This window comes from Odocoileus virginianus, chromosome 13, assembly GCF_023699985.2.
Source record: "Odocoileus virginianus isolate 20LAN1187 ecotype Illinois chromosome 13, Ovbor_1.2, whole genome shotgun sequence".
NCBI classification, from domain to species: Eukaryota; Metazoa; Chordata; class Mammalia; order Artiodactyla; family Cervidae; genus Odocoileus; species Odocoileus virginianus.
The window spans coordinates 903,376-921,926 of NC_069686.1; the positions used below are offsets into that span (position 1 = coordinate 903,376).

Consider the following 18,551-nt stretch of genomic DNA (forward strand, 5'->3'; position numbering starts at 1 on the left):
ATTGGAATGAAAACTGACCTTTTCCCATCCTGTGGCCACTGCTGAGTTTTCCAAGTTTTCTGGCATATTGAGTGTAGCACTTTAACAGCATTATCTTTCAGGAGTTGAAATAGCTCAACTGGAATTCCATCACCTCCACTAACTTTGTTCATAGTGATGCTTCCTAAGGCCCACTTGACCTCGCACTCCAGGATGTCTGGCTCTAGGTGATACCATCATGGTTATCTGGGTCATGAAGATCTTTTTTGTATAGTTCTTCTGTGTATTCTTGCCATCTCTTCTTAATATCTTCTGCTTCTGTTTGGTCCATACCGTTTCTGTCTTTTACTATGCCCGTCTTTGTGTGAAATGTTCCCTTGGCATCTGTAATTTTCTTGAAGAGATCTCTAGTCTTTACCATTCTATTGTTTTCTTCTATTTCTGTGCATTGATCGAGGAGAGCTTTCTTATCTCTCCTTGCTATTCTTTGAAACTCTGCATTCAAATGGCTATATCTTTCATTTTCTCCTTTGCCTTTTGCTTCTCTTCTTTTCTTAGCTATTTGTAAGGCCTCCTCAGACAACCATTTTGCCTTTTTGCATTTCTTTTTCTTGGGGATGGTTTTGACCACAGCCTCCTGTACAATGTCATGAACCTCTCTCCATAGTTCTTCAGGCATTCTGTCTATCCGATCTAATCCCTTGAGTCTATTTGTCGCTTCCACTGTAAAATCATAAGGGATTTGATTTAGGTCATACCTGAATGGCCTAGTGGTTTTTCCTACTTTCTTCAATTTAAATCTGAATGTTGCAATAAGGAGGTTATGATCTGAGCCACAGTCAGCTCCCAGTCTTGTTTTTGCTGACTGTGTAGAGCTTCTCCATCTTGGCTGCAAAGAATATAATCAATCTGATTTCGGTATTGACCGTCTGGTGATGTCCACATGTAGAGCTGTCTGTTGTGTATGGAAGAGGCTGTTTGCTATGATCAGTGCGTTCTCTTGGCAAAACTCTGTTAACCTTTGCCCTGCTTCATTTTGTACTCCAAGGCCAAACTTGCCTGTTGCTCCAGGTATCTCTTGACTGCCTGCTTTTGCATTCCAGTTCCCTATGATGAATAGGACATCTATTTTTTGGTGTTAGTTCTTGAAAGTCTTGTAGGTCTTCATATAACTGTTCAGCTTCAGCTTCTTCAGCATTAGTGATTGGGGCATAGATTTGGATTACTGTGATATTGAATGGTTTGGCTTGGAAACAAGAGATCATTCTGTCATTTTTGAGATTGCACCCAAGCACTAAATTTTGGTCTCTTTTGTTGACTGTGAGGGCTACTCCATATCTTTTAAGGGATTCTTGTCCATAGTTCATCTTCCAGTGTCATATATTTTTGCCTTTTCATACTGTTTTGGGGGTTCTCAAGGCAAGAAGACTGAAGTGGTTTGCCATTCCCTTCTTCAGTGGACCACATTTTGTCACTGGAGAGATGGTTAGGTAACAGCATGAAATGTACATGAGTTTGAGCAAACTGGGAGAGAGTGAAGGACAGGGAAGTCTGGTATGCTGCAGTTCATGGGGTTGCTAGAGTTGGACACGACTTAGCGACTGAACAACAACAACAACAGTAAGTATTTAATACCAACATATATATTGAATATTGTTGAACTGCCAGTTAATGACAAAGCAGAGGCTAAAATCTGGGTCTTCTCACTCTCAGTCCTGCTTTTTCTCAGTCCATGCTTCTCTTTATATCCAGATGCTTCTTTAGGCGCATAAAAAACAAATTATGTTCTTTAAAATACAGCTGTGTTAGATAACACATGACTTATGACAGTACAGTGGAAGTGAGAAATAGTTTTAAGGGACTAGATCTGATAGACAGAGTGGCTGATGAACTATGGACGGAGGTTCGTGACATTGTACAGGAGACAGGGATCATGACCATCCCTATGGAAAAGAAATGCAAAAAGGCAAAATGGTTGTCTGAGGAGGCCTTACAAATAGCTGTGAAAAGAAGAGAAGTGAAAAGCAAAGGAGAGATATTCCCATCTGAATGCAAAGTTCCAAAGAATAGCAAGGAGAGATAAGAAAGCCTTCCTTAGCGATCAATGCAAAGAAATAGAGGAAAACAACAGAATGGGAAAGACTAGAGATCTCTTCAAGAAAATTAGAGATACCAAGGGAACATTTCATGCAAAAATGTGCTCAATAAAGGACAGAAATTGTATGGACCTAACAGAAGCAGAAGATATTAAGAAGAGGTGGCAAGAATACACAGAAGAACTATAGGAAAAAGACCTTCATGACCCAGATAATTACAGTGGTGTGGTCACTCACCTAGAGCCAGACATCCTGGAATGTGAAGTCAGGTGGACCTTAGAAAGCATCACTATGAACAAAGCTAGTGGAGGTGATGAAATTCCAGTTAAGCTATTTTAAATCCTGAAACATGATGCTGTGAAGGTGCTGCACTCAATATGCCAGCGAATTTAGAAAACTCAGCAGTGGCCACAGGATGGGAAAAGGTCAGTTTTCATTCTAATCCCAAGGAAAGGCAATTCCAAAGATGCTCAAACTACCACACAATTGCACTCATCTCACACGCTAGTAAAGTAATGCTTAAAATTCTCCAAGCCAGGCTTCAGCAATACGTGAACTGTAAACTTCCAGATGTTCAAGCTGGTTTTAGAAAAGGCAGAGGAACCAGAGATCAAATTGCCAACATTCGCTGGATCACTGAAAAAAGCAAGAGAGTTCCAGAAAAACATCTATTTCTACTTTATTGACTATGCCAAAGCCTTTGACTGTGTGAATCACAACAAACTGTGGGAAATTCTGAAAGAGATGGGAATACCAGACCACCTGACCTGCCTCTTGAGAAATCTGTATGCAGGTCAGGAAGCAACAGTTAGAACTGGACACAGAACAACAGACTGGTTCCAAATAGGAAAAGGAGTACATCAAGGCTGTATATTGTCACCCTGCTTATTTAACTTATATGCAGAGTACATCATGAGAAACGCTGGGCTGGAAGAAACAAGCTGGAGTCAAGATTGCTGGGAGAAATATCAATAACCTCAGATATGCAGATGACACCACCCTTATGGCAGAAAGTGAAGAGGAACTAAAAAGCCTCTTGATGAAAGTGAAAGAGGAGAGTGAAAAAGTTGGCGTAAAACTCAACATTCAGAAAACTAAAATCATGGCATCTGGTCCCATCAGTTCATGGGAAATAGATGGGGAAACATTGGAAACAGTGTCAGACTTAATTTATTTGGGCTTCAAAATCAGTGAAAATGGTGATTGCAGCCATGAAATTAAAAGATGCTTACTCCTTGAAAGAAAAGTTATGACCAACCTAGACAGCATATTAAAAAGCAGAGACATTACTTTGCCAACAAAGGTCCATCTAGGCAAGGCTATGGTTTTCCCAGTGGTCATGTATGGATGTGAGAGTTGGACTGTGAGGAAAGCTGAGCGCTGAAAAATTGATGCTTTTGAACTGAGGTGTTGGAGAAGATTCTTGACAGTCCCTTGGACTTGCAAGGAAATCCAACCAGTCCATCCTAAAGGAGATCAGTCCTGGGTGTTCATTGGAAGGACTGATGCTGAAGCTGAAACTCCAATACTTTGGCCACTTCATGCGAAGAGTTGACTCATTGGAAAAGACCCTGATGCTGGGAGGGATTGGGGCCAGGAGGAGAAGGGGACGACAGAGGATGAGATGGCTGGATGGCATCACCGACTCAATGGACATGAGTTTGAGTAAACTCCGGGAGTTAGTGATGGACAGGGAGTCTTGGCGTGCTGCGATTCATGGGTCTCAAAGAGTCAGACAGGACTGAGCAACTGAACTGAACTGTGTTAGATAAACATTCATGACTTATAAGGGAAACATTGTTTTTCTCAATAGCTGAATTATATGGGCTTTCATTTGTTTCAAATTGAGGTATTGAGTTATTTAATAACAATGAATAGCTGACTAGGATCATATATGAATTGATGTTTTAAAAAATATGTTTGTATTATAAGCTTTATATTTAGTATACTTGATATTTCACAGTTCATGTAACATGTGATTTTTGGAAAAAGCAAATGTATTTTAAACATTGTAACTAATTACAACTCCCATTTCTTTTAGATTCTTGCCAGAAACCATATATTGCACTTATTCATGGAATTACAATGGGTGGGGTAAGTAGCCTGCTCACTCTCATCATTTTTATGTGAGTGGTATTCAAAAAAAGTTGATTGTTAAACAAAAGTGAGATGATGAATGTAATACAATAGAACTTGTTGAAACAACATCATATTTGGAGCCTTGCAGGTTTGGGATATAATATTTGCTTCATTCAGAAGACTGTGTTATATGCTATTTCTGCTTCTTAAATTAGTACATTTTTTTAGTTGACAAATGGGCTTCCCTGATAGCTCATTTGGTAAAGAATCTACCTGCAGTTCTGGAGACCCCAGTTTGATTCCTGGGTCAGGAAGATCCAGTGGAGAAGGGATAGGCTACCCTCTCCAGTATTCTTAAGCTTCGCTTGTGACTCAGCTGGTAAAGAATTCATCTGCAACGCGGGAGACCTGGGTTCGATCCCTGGTTTGGGAAGACCCCTTGGGGAAGGGAAAGGCTACCCACTCCAGAATCTGGCCTAGAGAATTCCATGGACTATATAGTCCATGGGGTCGCAAAGAGTGGGACACGACTGAGTAACTTTTACTTCGCTTTAGCTGACTAAAATGATTGAGTCTTTTTTCTTATGTAGAGCCCTTTTTCTGTTTACAAGTGAACTGATTGCTTTCAACAGTTTCATGAAAGAAACTGGAATATTGAGGTTTTTTTAGACTTTATAGGATGTAGTTACCTAAATTATATCTACTGCACAAAATCTCACTGAAAGCGTTTGGATACTTTATAGTGAAATGAAGTAACTCATTCGTGTCCAACTTTTTGCGACCCCATGGACTGTAGCCCACCAGTCTTCTCTGTCCATCTGATTTTCCGGGCAAGAGTACTGGAGTGGGTTGCCATTTCCTTCTCCAGGGGATCTTCCTGACCCAGGGATTGAACCTGGGTCTCCCGCATTGCAGGCAGACGCTTTAAGGTCTGAGCCACCAGAGAAGAAAGTACATTTCTATCAATTGACACACCTTTTAATAACACAGATGCAAAATAAATAAGTCTTAGATGTCACTGGCCTTGAATAACTTTATAAGAAGTTGGAGAAGACATGAAATAATTACAGAAGAACTGTTCAAATGTATGACACTGACAAAGACGAACTTTTAAAGTGAGACATCACACTGGGTCTTTACGGCAGGAAAAGACGGTTTAAGAAGGTAGGAAGCTGGAGGGTGAAATTTCAGTGTTTGAACTTGTTAAGTGTTTCAAAGGTTTTGTCATTGGGAAAAGTCTCCCTTCTTCTAGGAAAACCACACACTAGATGAGGTCTCTTAGGCATTTGGTATTGCTTAGATTTTTAAAAAAATTTATTTTATTGAAGTATAGTTGGTTTATACTGTGTTGATTTCTGCTGTACAACAGAGTGATTTAGTTATACACATATGTACATTCTTTTTCATATTCTTTTCCATTATGGTTTATCACAGGATATTGAGTATAGTTCCTGTACTATACAGTGGAATCTTTTTGTGTATCCATTCTGTATGTAATAGTTTGCATCTGCTATTCACAAACTCCCTGTACTGGAATTGCTTAGATTCTGTACGTGATTTTGGAAAAGGGCTTCCATTAGCGCATGTGGCTAGAAACAGGATTGTCAAGGAATGTTTGACGGGAGGATTCCTACATGCTGTCTCCCATGAGTCCTTTGTCCCTCTTCAAGCAGAACTGCACGCTGCTCCCAGGGACGGAGGTCACTGTGTGGGGCAGACTTGGGTCTCCTTTAGTAAACATTCTCTTTAGGACAAAACTGCTTAGTCTTGTTCCCCTTTCTTGAGATATGGATTGCCTCCTGACCTTGTGACTAACATTACCCCTTGTTCCCTTGGTAACGGGTGCTGTACGTTTGGTTTTCTGATCTCTATCATTCCCGAAAGAAGTTACTTGTACCACAGCCTATATATACTCATAGCAAAATCATTAAAGCACCTTTGCTCCATCAGAGCTTAGGTCCCGGGTCTTTTTTGTCTCCCTCTCTCTTTCTCTCTTTTACTTTCTTATCGTCGACTCCGTACCACCAGGTTCCGGTCCATTAAAGGACCCCAACACAGGATCAAGGGCAATCTGCGTCTTTGTTAGTGGCAGGTAATAAGCCTGAGTTTATTGTGCCTTTTTTTTGCCAATGAAATGTTACCATGGGAAAAATGAGAAGTCTCTGAAAAAATTCTGCAGAACAAGGGGAAGGAGCATAATTGGAAGCACTGAAGAAAGAGCCCCCTGTTAATGTGAAATGAACTAGGAAAAAATGAAAATAAACAAAAAACCATTAGGCATACTTAATAACGTGTAAAATGATGTGGCTCCAATAAAATAGGAAAGATAGTCTGTAAGGAGGCAACAAGCTCAGATGAAAGGGTAGCAGGTTACACAGGGGAACAGGTCAAATAAGGAAGGCTGACTGGAAACTAAAACACAATAGCAGAACCTGCCATTCCACTTTGAAGGCCATAGATTAGGAGTCAGATTTAATATTACAGATATAAGGTTGTGTCTGTGGAGGACAAACTTGACAAGCTCTCACCAAGAAAGGACAAGGATAAGAATGATGAGACCAAATGTTTTGAGGTAATGAATATGAAAGAAAGATACTAGGAACCCAACAAAGAAATAACTATTCAGTGGGAAGTAAATCAAACAAATGGTCATACATAATTAAAGATTACTTTCTTTTATTTAATTAAAAACAACAACAAAACCCTCTCAAACCTAAGATATGTACAATCAAAGGAAAATCAGCTTTTCAGGTAAAAAAAAAAACCTGTGAAAAGAGCTCCACACCTAGATAAAAACTCAGGTAAGGTTTTTTGAATTGTACACTTTAGGAAACAATGCAAGTGTTCAGGCCAAGTGCCGCTGCTAATGTGTGGGTGGTTAGTGGATATAGGTTATGTATTGGGTTGGCCAAAAAGTTTGTTCAGTTTTTCCCATATGATGTTATGGAAAAGCCCAAATGAAAATTTTGGCTGATCCTATACAAAGGAGCATAAATCATTCTGGTTTTAGACTTTCTTGCACCGAGTGCCAGAAGTCAGTAGACAGAAAGTTGTGAAATAAAGTCATTGAGACCCAACCAAATTATCATTTAGTATAAAAGAAAAATTCTCAGAAATGAAAGGAAAATGTATTGCTAACATACCACTGTTGAAAATATTATCAGTAAATATGTGGTCTAGGTGACTGAGAGACTGCTCAAATTGAATAACACAAGGCTAGTTTTGATAAGAAAGGATTGGTGAACTGCCCTTTTTCTGCTATCAGTGGACAGAACTACTTCTTTTCATAGGAACCTGAGAAAAATTATTGTCTTGGCATACCACATGTAAATGAATTTGCCATGCCTTTTGGCCTCTGTGACATGTATAGATTGCTATAGTGTTTGCACACATTCCTAGGTAACAGCTGAGAATACTCCCATTTATTTGCAAAAAGAAGACTGCAGTAAAACAGACCAAAATTATGTTGTCTTGAATAGAGGGAGTAAGTGGGATGGTGCTTCTTCCTACAGGTCTTTGTTTTCTGTATTTACTTTGAGAAGTATGAATGCCTTTCAAAATGAAAATATACTTTATATCGGCTATTCTTAACCAGAAAATCACCATATAATTAAATTTTACTGCCCTGAGGCAAGAGTTTTCAAGGCCTTAACCCTGTACCAACAGTATCAGTAGCATAAAATTTCTTAAAATTCGAATTCTTTTTTTTTTCTTCTGTGTAGCATAAGGGATCTTAACTCCTCAACCAGGATCGAACCTGTACCTCCTGCATTGGAAGCACGGAATGTTAACCACTGGACAACAGGGAAGCCCCAGAATACAAATTCTTGAGGTCTACCCCCCTAGTCAAACTCCAAGGGTGGAGCCCAGCAGTATGTGTCTTGATAAACCATCTAAGTGATTCTGAGTCATGTTAAGTGAGAACTAGTAAGCTATCTATTGTATGTAGTGACTTAACTTCCCTCCTTCTGGCTTCCCAGGTGGTGCTAGTGGTAAAGAATCTGCCTGCCAGTGCAGGAGACACAAGAGATGTGGGTTTGATCCCTGGGTCAGGAAGATTCCCTGCAGTAGGAAATGGCAACCCTCTCCAGTTGCCTGGAAAATTCCATGGACAGAGGAGCCTGGCAGGCTATGGTCCATGGGGCCACAAAGAGTCAGTCATGACTGAGCGACTTAGCACACACAACTGCATTCCTATTTCTGCCTTATAATTCTAGAATGGTACCAGTTTTACACTGTCCTTGGGAAAATTGAGAAAATAGGTCACTTGTAGTGATCTGTGGTTCAGATGAGGAACCCCTCAAAGGGACTGAGAATCCCCAGGGAATCTGACTTTGAAGTACAGTAGGATTTGATGACAGAACTTCCACAGGACTAGGGAAAACAGAGGCTCTTTGAAGCCATAAACAAAATCTTGTTCCCACCAGGACCCAGGGGAAAGGAGCAGTGATTCCACAAGGGACTGAGCCAGACCTGCCTGTCAGTGTTGAGGGCCTACTTCAGAGGCATGGGTTGGAAGTGGCCTGCTGCAGGGACAGGGGCACTGGCAGCCACAGTCCTGGGAGGCATGTGTTGGCCCAAGTCCTTTTTGAGGTCACCAGTAGCCCTACCATAGAGCCTGTAGACTCCAAGACTGGATTGCTCAGGCCAAACAGCTAACTGGGAGGAAGCACAGTCCAATTCCTCAGCAGGCGATTGGATTAAAGATTTACTGAGCACGGCCCTGCCCACCAGAGCAAGACCCAGTTTTCCCCACAGCCAGTTCATCCCAACAGGAAGCTGGCACAAGCCTTTTTTTTTTTTTTCCATTTATTTTTACTAGTTGCAGGCTAATCACTTTACAATATTGTAGTGGTTTTTGTCATACATTGACATGAATCAGCCATGGATTTACAAGTATTCCCCATCCCGATCCCCCCTCCCACCTCTCTCTCTACCCAATCCCTCTGAGTCTTCCCAGTGCACCAGGCCCGAGCACTTGTCTCATGCATCCAGCCTGGGCTGGTGATCTGTTTCACCCTAGATAATATACATGTTTTGATGCTGTTCTCTCGAAACATCCCACCCTCGCCTTCTCCCACAGAGTCCACAAGTCTGTTCTGTACGTCTGTGTCTCTTTTTCTGTTTTGCATATAGGGTTATCGTTACCATCTTTCTAAATTCCATATATATGTGTTAGTATACTGTATTGGTCTTTATCTTTCTGGCTTACTTCACTCTGTATAATGGACTCCAGTTTCATCCATCTCATTAGAACTGATTCAAATGAATTCTTTTTAATGGCTGAGTAATATTCCATGGTGTGTATCCACAGCTTCCTTATCCATTGTCTGCTGTTGGGCATCTAGGTTGCTTCCATGTCCTGGCTATTATAAATAGTGCTGTGATGAGCATTGGGGTGCACATGTCTCTTTCAGATCTGGTTTCCTCGGCGTGTATGCCCAGAAGTGGGATTGCTGGGTCATATGGCAGTTCTAATTCCAGTTTTTTAAGAAATCTCCACACTGTTCTCCATAGCAGCTGTACTAGTTTGCATTCCCATCAACAGTGTAAGAGGGTTCCCTTTTCTCCACACCCTCTCCAGCATTTATTGCTTGTAGACTTTTGGATAGCAGCCATCCTGACTGGCGTGTAATGGTACCTCATTGTGGTTTTGATTTGCATTTCTCTGATTATGAGTGATGTTGAGCATTTTTTCATATGTTTGTTAGCCATCTGTATGTCTTCTTTGGAGAAATATCTGTTTAGTTCTTTGGCCCATTTTTTGATTGGGTCATTTATTTTTCTGGAATTGAGCTGCAGGAGTTGCTTGTATATTTTTGAGATTAATCCTTTGTCTGTTGCTTCATTTGCTATTATTTTCTCCCAGTCTGAGGGCTGTCTTTTCACCTTGCTTATCGTTTCCTTTGTTGTGGCACAAGCCTCTTATTCTCATCCATCAGAGGGCAGGACAGAAGAAGCAAGAGCTGTAATCCCATAGTCTCAAGAATAAAAACCACAATCACAGAAAACTAACCAAAATGATTAGATGCATCACAACCGTGTGTAACTCAGTGAAGCTATGAGCCATGCTATGTACTCAAGACGGATGGGTCATGGTGAAGAGTTCTGACAAAATGTGGTCCACTGAAGAAGTGACTGGCAAACTGCTTTAGTATTCTTGAGAACCCAATGAGCAGTATGAAGAGACAAAAAGATACGACACTGAAAGATGAACCTCCCCAGGTCAGTAGGTGTCAATATGCTGCTGGGGAGGAGCACAGAAATAGCTGCAGAAAGAATGAAGAGGCTGAGCCAAAGCCGGTACAGTGCCCAGTTGTGGATGTGTCTAGTGGTGAAAGTAAAGTCTGACCCTCTAAAGAACAATATTGCATAGGAACCTGGAATGTTAGGTCCATGAATCAAGGTAAATTGGATGTGGTCAAGCAGGAGATGGCAAGAGTGAACATCGACATCCAATCATGGGGGATCAGAGTGCAAAAGTAGAAAGTCAGAAGATATCTGGAGTAACAGGTGAGGTTGGCCTTGGAGTACAAAATGAAGCAGGGCAAAGGCTAACAGAGTTTTGCTAAGAGATTGCACTGGTCATAGCAAACATCCTCTTACAAAAACACAAGAGACAACTCTACACATAGATGTCAGCAGGTTGTCAATACAGAAATCAGATTTATTATATTTTTTGCAGCCAAGATGGAGAAGCTCTATACAGTCAGCGAAAACAAGACTGGAAGCTGATTGTGGCTCAGCTCATGAGCTTTTTATCACAAAATTCAAGCTTAAATTGAAGATGGTAGGGAAAACCACTAGACCATTCAGGTATGACCTAAATAAAATCCATTATAATTATACAGTGGAGGGGACAGATAGATTCAGGGGATTAAATCTGGTAGACAGAGTGCCTGAAGAACTACGGATGGAGGTTTGTAGCATTGTACAAGAAGTGGTGATCAAAACCATCCCCAGGAAAAAAGAAATGCAGGAAGGCAAAGTGGTTGTCTGAGGAGGACTTACAAATAGCTGAGAAGAGAAGTGAGACAAGGGAGAAAGGGAAAGATACACCCAACTGAATGCAGAGTTCCAGAGAATAACAAGAAGAGGTAAGAAAGGAACAATGAGAAGAAATAGAGGAAAACAATAGAATGAAAAAGACTAGAGATCTCTTCAACAAAATTGGAGATACCAAGGGAATGTTTCATGCAAAGATGAGCATGATGAAGGACTGAAATGGCAAGGAAATGGCAAGGACCTAACAGAAGCAGAAGAGACTAAGAAGAGGTGGCAAAAATACACAGAAGAACTGTACGAAAGGGTCTTAATGACCTGGATAACCACAGTGATGTGGTCACTCACTTAAAGCCAGATATCCTGGAGTGTGAAATCAAGTGGGCCTTAGGAAGCGTTACTACAAACAAAGCTAGTGGAGATGATGGAATTCCAACTGAGCTCTTTGAAAGCCTAAACGATGATGCTGTTAAAGTGCTGTACCCAATATTCCAGCAAATTTGGAAAACTGAGCAGGGGCCACAGGACTGGAAAAGGTCAGTTTTCAGTCCAGTCCCAAAGAATGTTCAAACTACTGTACAACTGGACTCACTTCACATGCTAGCAAGGAGATGCTCAAAATCCTTCAAGCTCGGCTTCAGTAGCATATGAACCGAGAACATCCACATGTACAAACTGGATTTAGAAAAGGCAGAGGAACTAGAGATGAAATTGTCAACATCTACTGGATTATGGAAAAAGCAAGGGAATTCAAAAAAAACATCTGCTTCATTGACTAAGCTAAAGCCTTTGACTGTGTGCTGCTAAGTCACTTCAGTCGTGTCTGATGCTGTGCGACCCTGTAGACTGCAGCCCACCAGGCTCCCCCGTCCCTGGGATTCTCCAGGCAAGAACACTGGAGTGGGTTGCCATTTCCTTCTCCAGTGTGTGAACTTGAAAAGTGAAAGTGAAGTCGCTCAGTCATGTCCAACTCTTAGTGACCCCATGGACTGCAGCCTACCAGGCTCCTCCATCCATGGGATTTTCCGGGCAAGAGTACTAGAGTGGGGTGCCATTGCCTTCTCCGTTTTACTGTGTAGATCACAACAAATTGTGGAAAATTCTTCAAGAGATGGGAATACCAGACCACGTTACCTGTCTCTGAGAAATCTGTATGCAGGTCAAGAAGCAACAGAACCAGACGTGGAATAACAGACTGGTTCAAAAGTGGGAAAGGAGAAGGTCAAGGCTGTATATTGTCACCCTGCTTATTTAACTTATATGCAGAGTGCATCATGTGAAATGCTGGGCAGGATGAGTCACAAGCTGGAATCAAGATTGTGGGGAGAAATATCAATAACCTCAGATATGCAGATGACACCACCGTAATGGCAGAAAGTGAAGAGGAGCTAAAGAGCCTCCTGATGAAGGTGAAAAATGAGAGTGAAAAAACTTGCTTAAAACTCAACATTCAAAAAACGAAGATCATGGCAACCAGTCCTATTACTTCATGGCAAATAGATGGGGGAAAAGTGGAAAGAAACAGTGACAGTTTTTATTTTCTTGGGCTCCCAAATCACTGCAGACCGTGACTGCAGCCATAAAATTAAAAAATGCTTGCTCCTTGGAAGAGAAGGTATGACAAGCCTAGACAGCCTATTAAAAAGCAGAGATATCACTTTGTCAACAAAGGTCTATATAGTCAAAGTTATGGTTTTTCCAGTAGTCATATGTAGAGGTGAGAGGTGGACCATAAAGAAGGCCAAGTGTCCAAGAACTGATGCTTTCAAACTGGTGCTGGAGAAGTTTCTTGAAAATTCCTTGGATAGCAAGGAGATCAAACTAGTCAATCTAAAGGAAATCAACTCTGAATATTCATTGGAAGGACTGATGCTGAAGCTCCAATGCTTAGGCTACCTGATGTGAAGAGCCCACTCACAGGAAAAGACCCTGATGCTGGGAAAGACTGAAGACAGGAGGATAAGGGGACGACAGAGGATGAGACGGCTGGATGGCATTACCAACTCAGTGGAGACGAGTTTTGAGCAAACTCTGGGAGATGGTGAAGGACAAGGAAGGAAGCCTGGCATGCTGCTATCCTTGGGTTCACAAAGAGTTCGCAGCTGAACAACAGCAACATATTGTCAGCCCTGCCCCTTTAAAACAAACTTACAAAAACATGTCTTTTCTTCCATTTGGTCTGCCAACTATAGTGCCCCATATGTACTCTACATATAATTCATCCTTGAAGACTGAAGTTCTACCCTATCTTTTTAAAGTCTTAAATACCACTATGGTTTGATGTGATTTCTTTCTTCATTGACTTGATGCATTCAAACTTTACTGCAAATATGGCATTTATTCTTGTTGTCAGTTATTATGAAATGTGCTTAAGTATGTTAGATGGTTTATAAAGGCAACAACTACTTTTTAACATTTCCATAGCAACTAGTGCATACACAGTAAATATTTAACAAATTATTTATTGAAAATTCTACTTTAGATAGTAAACATCTTGTAGCCTTTGAAAGAGTAAAATCTACAGACTGGACACAAAGCAGTTCTTTTTAAAATGGGATTTTGTATGTATCTTGGTTTTGAAAGCTAACTGTTATATTTTTTCACATTTCAAATAATGTCAAATTATTTAATCTTTGACCTTGGTTGAAAATAATAATACACACAGAGCTAAAATCATGCCAAGGAAATAAACTAGATATGAAAAGTTGCATTGAAAGGGCATTACGTTATTCTTAACATGGCAGTGTTCTCAAAATAAAATCACATAAGAAGACCTCCAGCCAGGTCACACTTTGGACCTTACCTGTAACTCTGACTCGTGGGGGTCTTTACTCTGGTACTACATGGCTTACTAACATTAGACATCATGTTTGTATACCCTGAGAAATATGAAACTGAAATCCTTGCTCTGTGGTTCGCTTTTCCATCAGAGTTAGTGATAAAAAGGTCATTGGCACCGTGCTGCCTGACTTGAATTGAGAACAAAACTCGTGTGCAGTGTTCTCAATCTGTTGTCCTAGTCTCTGCATCTTTCTGAGGCTCTTTCTGGCTAGCTAACTCATGAGATGGAATCTGAAACCTTGCTGAGGACTCTTGTTTTTCTGTTGTTCCTTCTGGCTATGCTTTTTCTTGAAAGCTAACTTTTCATGTCTCATTTACAAACATTGCTTAACCTAAGACTCAGTGAACTTTAACTTTTGAAAATGTAACCCCCTAGATCTGTGGCTCTCAACTTTGGCTGCTTTTTAGAATCACCTGAGAGACTTTCAGAAATCCCAGTGTCCTGGCTTTACTTACCTCCCAGAATCATTAATCAGATATTGGAGCAGGTCTGAGGCATTTTTAAAGCTCTCTCGTAATTCCAACGTGAAACATAAGGTAATGAACTGCTGATCTACTAGTGATTTCTAACTAGTAGTTCAGTGTTAGCTGTGGACTTTTTTCAAAATTCCCCGAAGACAGTGGTTCTTACAAGTTTCCGCTGTTGCTGTTTAGTTTCCCAGTGGTGTCTAACTCTTTTGCAACCCCATGGACTGTAGCCCATTGGGCTCCTCTGTCCATAGGAATTTCCGGGCAAGAATACTGGAGTGGATTGCCATTTCCTTCTCTAGGGGATCTTCTCGACCCATGGTTCCAACCCGTGTCTCTTGCATTGGCAGGCAGATTCTTCTTTTTTTTTAATATTTGTTTGTTTTTGACTGGAGGATAATTGCTTTACAATATTCTTTTGGTTTCTGCCATATATCAACATGAATCAGTCCTGGATATATATATATCCTCCTTCTTGAACCTCTCTCACATGTTCTGCCCCATCCGCCCCCCCCCCGCCCCCCCCCCCCCCCCAGGTTATCACAGAGCACTAGATTTGAGCTCCCTGCGTCATATAGCAGTTTCCACTGACTATCTAATTTTACATATGGCAGTGTGTATGTTGCAGTGCTACTCTTTCAGATCATCCCACCCCCTCCTTCCCCTTCCGTGTCCACAGGTTTGTTCTCTATGTCTGTGTCTCTATTTCTGCCCTGCACACAGGTTCATCAATACCATCTTTCTAGATTTGCATTCCCACCAACAATACAAGAGTGTTCCTCTTCCTCCTCACCCTCTCCAGCGTTTATTGTTGGTTTTTTGACGATGGTTATTCTGACTGTGTGAGATGATACCTTATTGTAGTTTGATTTGCATTTCTCTAATGAGCGTCTTTTCATGAGTTTATTAGCCATCTGTATGTCTTCTTTGGAGAAATGTCTGTTTAGGTCTTCGGGCAGGTGGATTCTTTACCACTTGAATCAAAATCCAAGGATCTGTTAAAAGGTAGATTTCCTATTTCGAATTCCAGTTTAGTCAGTTTGAAGGGTGGCCTAAGAATTTGCATTTCTAGAAGTCCTGGCTGCGCTGCTGCTGGCAGCGGTGAACACGCCTCACTTTTGGAACTGCTGCCTTAAAGTGTTGAGAGCACATAGTTTTTATGCAAAAGGCCTTTTTATTTTCAGAATTTTTGGTAGAATTTTAGTATTATATGTAGTTGTTTTATGGATATGTTTTAAATCCTAATACAAAAGTATGAGAAAAAGATAGGGCAAATGTAGCTTAGAAAAAAGGTAGCCAAATAGTTTTGTCTCTGTCTTTATCTTGATTCTGATCAATAAATTGTTTCCTCTTAAGAACGAATTATAAGAAAACTTGAACAGTCCAAGAGATGGCGCCATAGAGCTTGATTTTTATTTTTTTCTTTTTACTATAGAAAAAAAAATTTATTTCAATAAGGAAAATGACAGTTTGTAATTACAGTCTCTTAATGTTTACCATGAAGAGTAGAGGGGATGCATTATGTAGAGTGGATGACTAATTTCTATTACGTTTCAGCTTTCAGAAATACAAATTTTTATTTGATATTTTGATATGCTGTAAAATAAAATGTTTCTGAGTGGTTTTCCATTTGGTTAATCAAAACTATGTAAGATTATCTTTACAATGTTTCTGAAATATACCAAATTATTCTGATAAAAATTCGAAAGAATAATTTATTCTGTTTCCAGGAAGAAAGAATTTTAGGTTCCTTTACCTTTTATTTTAAACATCTAAAGTCATATTTTCTTAAGTTAATATATAACAGGAAGGCAAACTTGCTTTAAAATTAAAATTAATTTTAAGTATATATAGAAGAGAAAAAACCCGTTTTTATTTTGTATATGTAGTACTAGCCCCATTTCCTTCCCAGCTGAGTTGAATTTAAAGAACTTTTGATTCTTTCCTTTCTTTGTCCCTCCCTCTCTCCCTTCCTCCCTTTTCTCTTTCCACCAATGCATTTTACCCTGGAAACAAAATTAGTTCCCCTAACTCAAAATATGTATACAATATGGTATTGCTTTTGTGTTTCTCAAAGTGTCCTGAAGATGCTGCCAGCAAAAGGGTTTATGATCAATATAAATGGAAAATTAAAGTTTCAAGGCATACTTTAGAAGGGGTATATTCTAATGAATAGAGAAGAAGTAGGAACTGGATTGAAAGCGCTGAGCATGTACAATCTCCGAAAGACTTTTTGGGCCACAGATCAGATACACGGAAAACTGACTAGTGCTCAGTTAGATGGGACCTGCTGAATCAGATTAAGTTTAGCCACTGATTAATGTCACTGAGACATGTTCTTGTGAAAAGAATTAATAGTCTCACAGATTGAATTAGCTTGATGTACTGCAAAGGTCTGTAAGACGTAAGACATCTTTGTTCTGTTTTATTTTTCTTGCATTGCTTTTAAAAAAAAATAAATTTATTTATTTTAATTGGAGGTTAATTATTTTACAATATTGTAGTGGTTTTTGCCATACATTGACATGAGTCAACCATGGGTGTACATGCGTTCCCCATCCTGAACCCCCCTCCCACCTCCCTCCCCATCCCATCCCTCAGGGTCATCCCAGTGCACCAGGCCTGAGCACCCTGTCTCATGCATCGAACCTGGACTGGCGGTCCATTTCACATATGATAATGTACATGTTTCAATGCCATTCTCCCAAATCATCCCACCCTCGCCCTCTCCCACAGAGTCCAAAAGACTGGTTTTAAAGGATACTTTGTTTTGCTGCTGTTAGTGACGATTTGTATAGATGACATTTCAAGAAACCATTTTTTATTATAATGAAATGCTAGATTTTTCATACAACGGCATTTTTAGTTACTTAATAGAATCTGAGCAGTTATGAAGGAAGAGATGGAATCGTTTCATTAACTGTGTTTTTTGTTTCTTATCTATTTTTGGTTGCCCTGGGTCTTCGTTGGCTTTGTGAGGCTTCTCTGGTTGTGCTCTTCTTTGCAGCACAGGGCCTCCCGCTGTGGTGGCTTCCCTTGTTGAGCACGGTTCTAGGCGCGCGGGCTTCAGGAGCTGTGGCACACGGGCTCGGTGGCGGTGGTCGCAGAGCTCCTTCTAGAGTGCTGGCTCAGTCGTTGTGGCGCTCAGGCTTAGCTGTCTGTGACGCGTGAAGTCTTCCTAGACCAGGCACTGAACCTGTGTCCCCTGCATTGGTAGGTAGGCAGATTCTTACCCACTGTGCCACCAGGAAAGTCTGTTTTTTTGTTTTTCATGTTTTTTCAGTTGGAGGCTAATTACTTTACAATATTGTGGTGGTTTTTGCCATACATTGACATGAATCAGCCACAGGTGTACATGTGTCCCCGTCCCCAACCCCCCTCCCCCTCCCTCGCCCTCCCTCCCCCTCCCATCCCTCTGGGTTGTCCCAGTGCACCAGTTTTGAGTGCTGTTTCATGCATCAAACCTGGACTGGCGATCTATTTCACATATGATAATATACATGTTTCAGTGCTATTCTGTCAAATCATCCCACCCTCGCCCTCTCCAACAGAATCCAAAAGTCTGTTCTTTTTATCTGTGTCTCTTTTGCTGCCTCATGTATAGGGTCATTGTTATCTTTCTAAATTCCATATATATGCATTAATACACTGTATTGTGTTTTTCCTTCTGACTTACTTCACTCTGTATAATAGGCTCCAGTTTCATCCACCTCATTAGAACTGATTCAAATGCATTCTTTTTAATAGCTGAGTAATATTCCATTGTGTATACGTACCACAGCTTTCTTATCCATTCGTCTGTCAGTGGATATCTAGGTTTCTTCCATGTCCTGGCTATTGTGAACAGTGGTGCGATGAACATTGGGGTGCACGTGTCTCTTTCTTTCTTTCTTTTTTTTTTTTTTTACCTGTCTCTTTCAATTCTGGTTTTCCTCAGTGTGTATGCCCAGCAGTGGGATTGCTGGGTCATACGGCAGTTCTATTTCCAGTTTTTTAAGGAATCTCCGCACTGTTCTCCATAGTGGCTGTACTAGTTTGCATTCCCACCAACAGTGTAAGAGGGTTCCTTTTTCTCTATACTTTCTC

General features: G+C 40.6%; 1 protein-coding gene across 9 annotated transcripts in view; it reads left to right on the forward strand.

The window, feature by feature from the left end:
* Positions 1-18,551, forward strand: part of HIBCH (3-hydroxyisobutyryl-CoA hydrolase) — a 121,278-nt gene that overhangs the window by 39,452 nt on the left and 63,275 nt on the right. For all 9 annotated transcript variants that reach the window (XM_070475865.1, XM_070475869.1, XM_070475868.1 and 6 more), the window contains one exon: positions 4,117-4,169. In XM_070475865.1, coding sequence (XP_070331966.1) covers positions 4,117-4,169 — 53 coding nt within the window. The remainder of the gene's footprint in view (positions 1-4,116; positions 4,170-18,551) is intronic.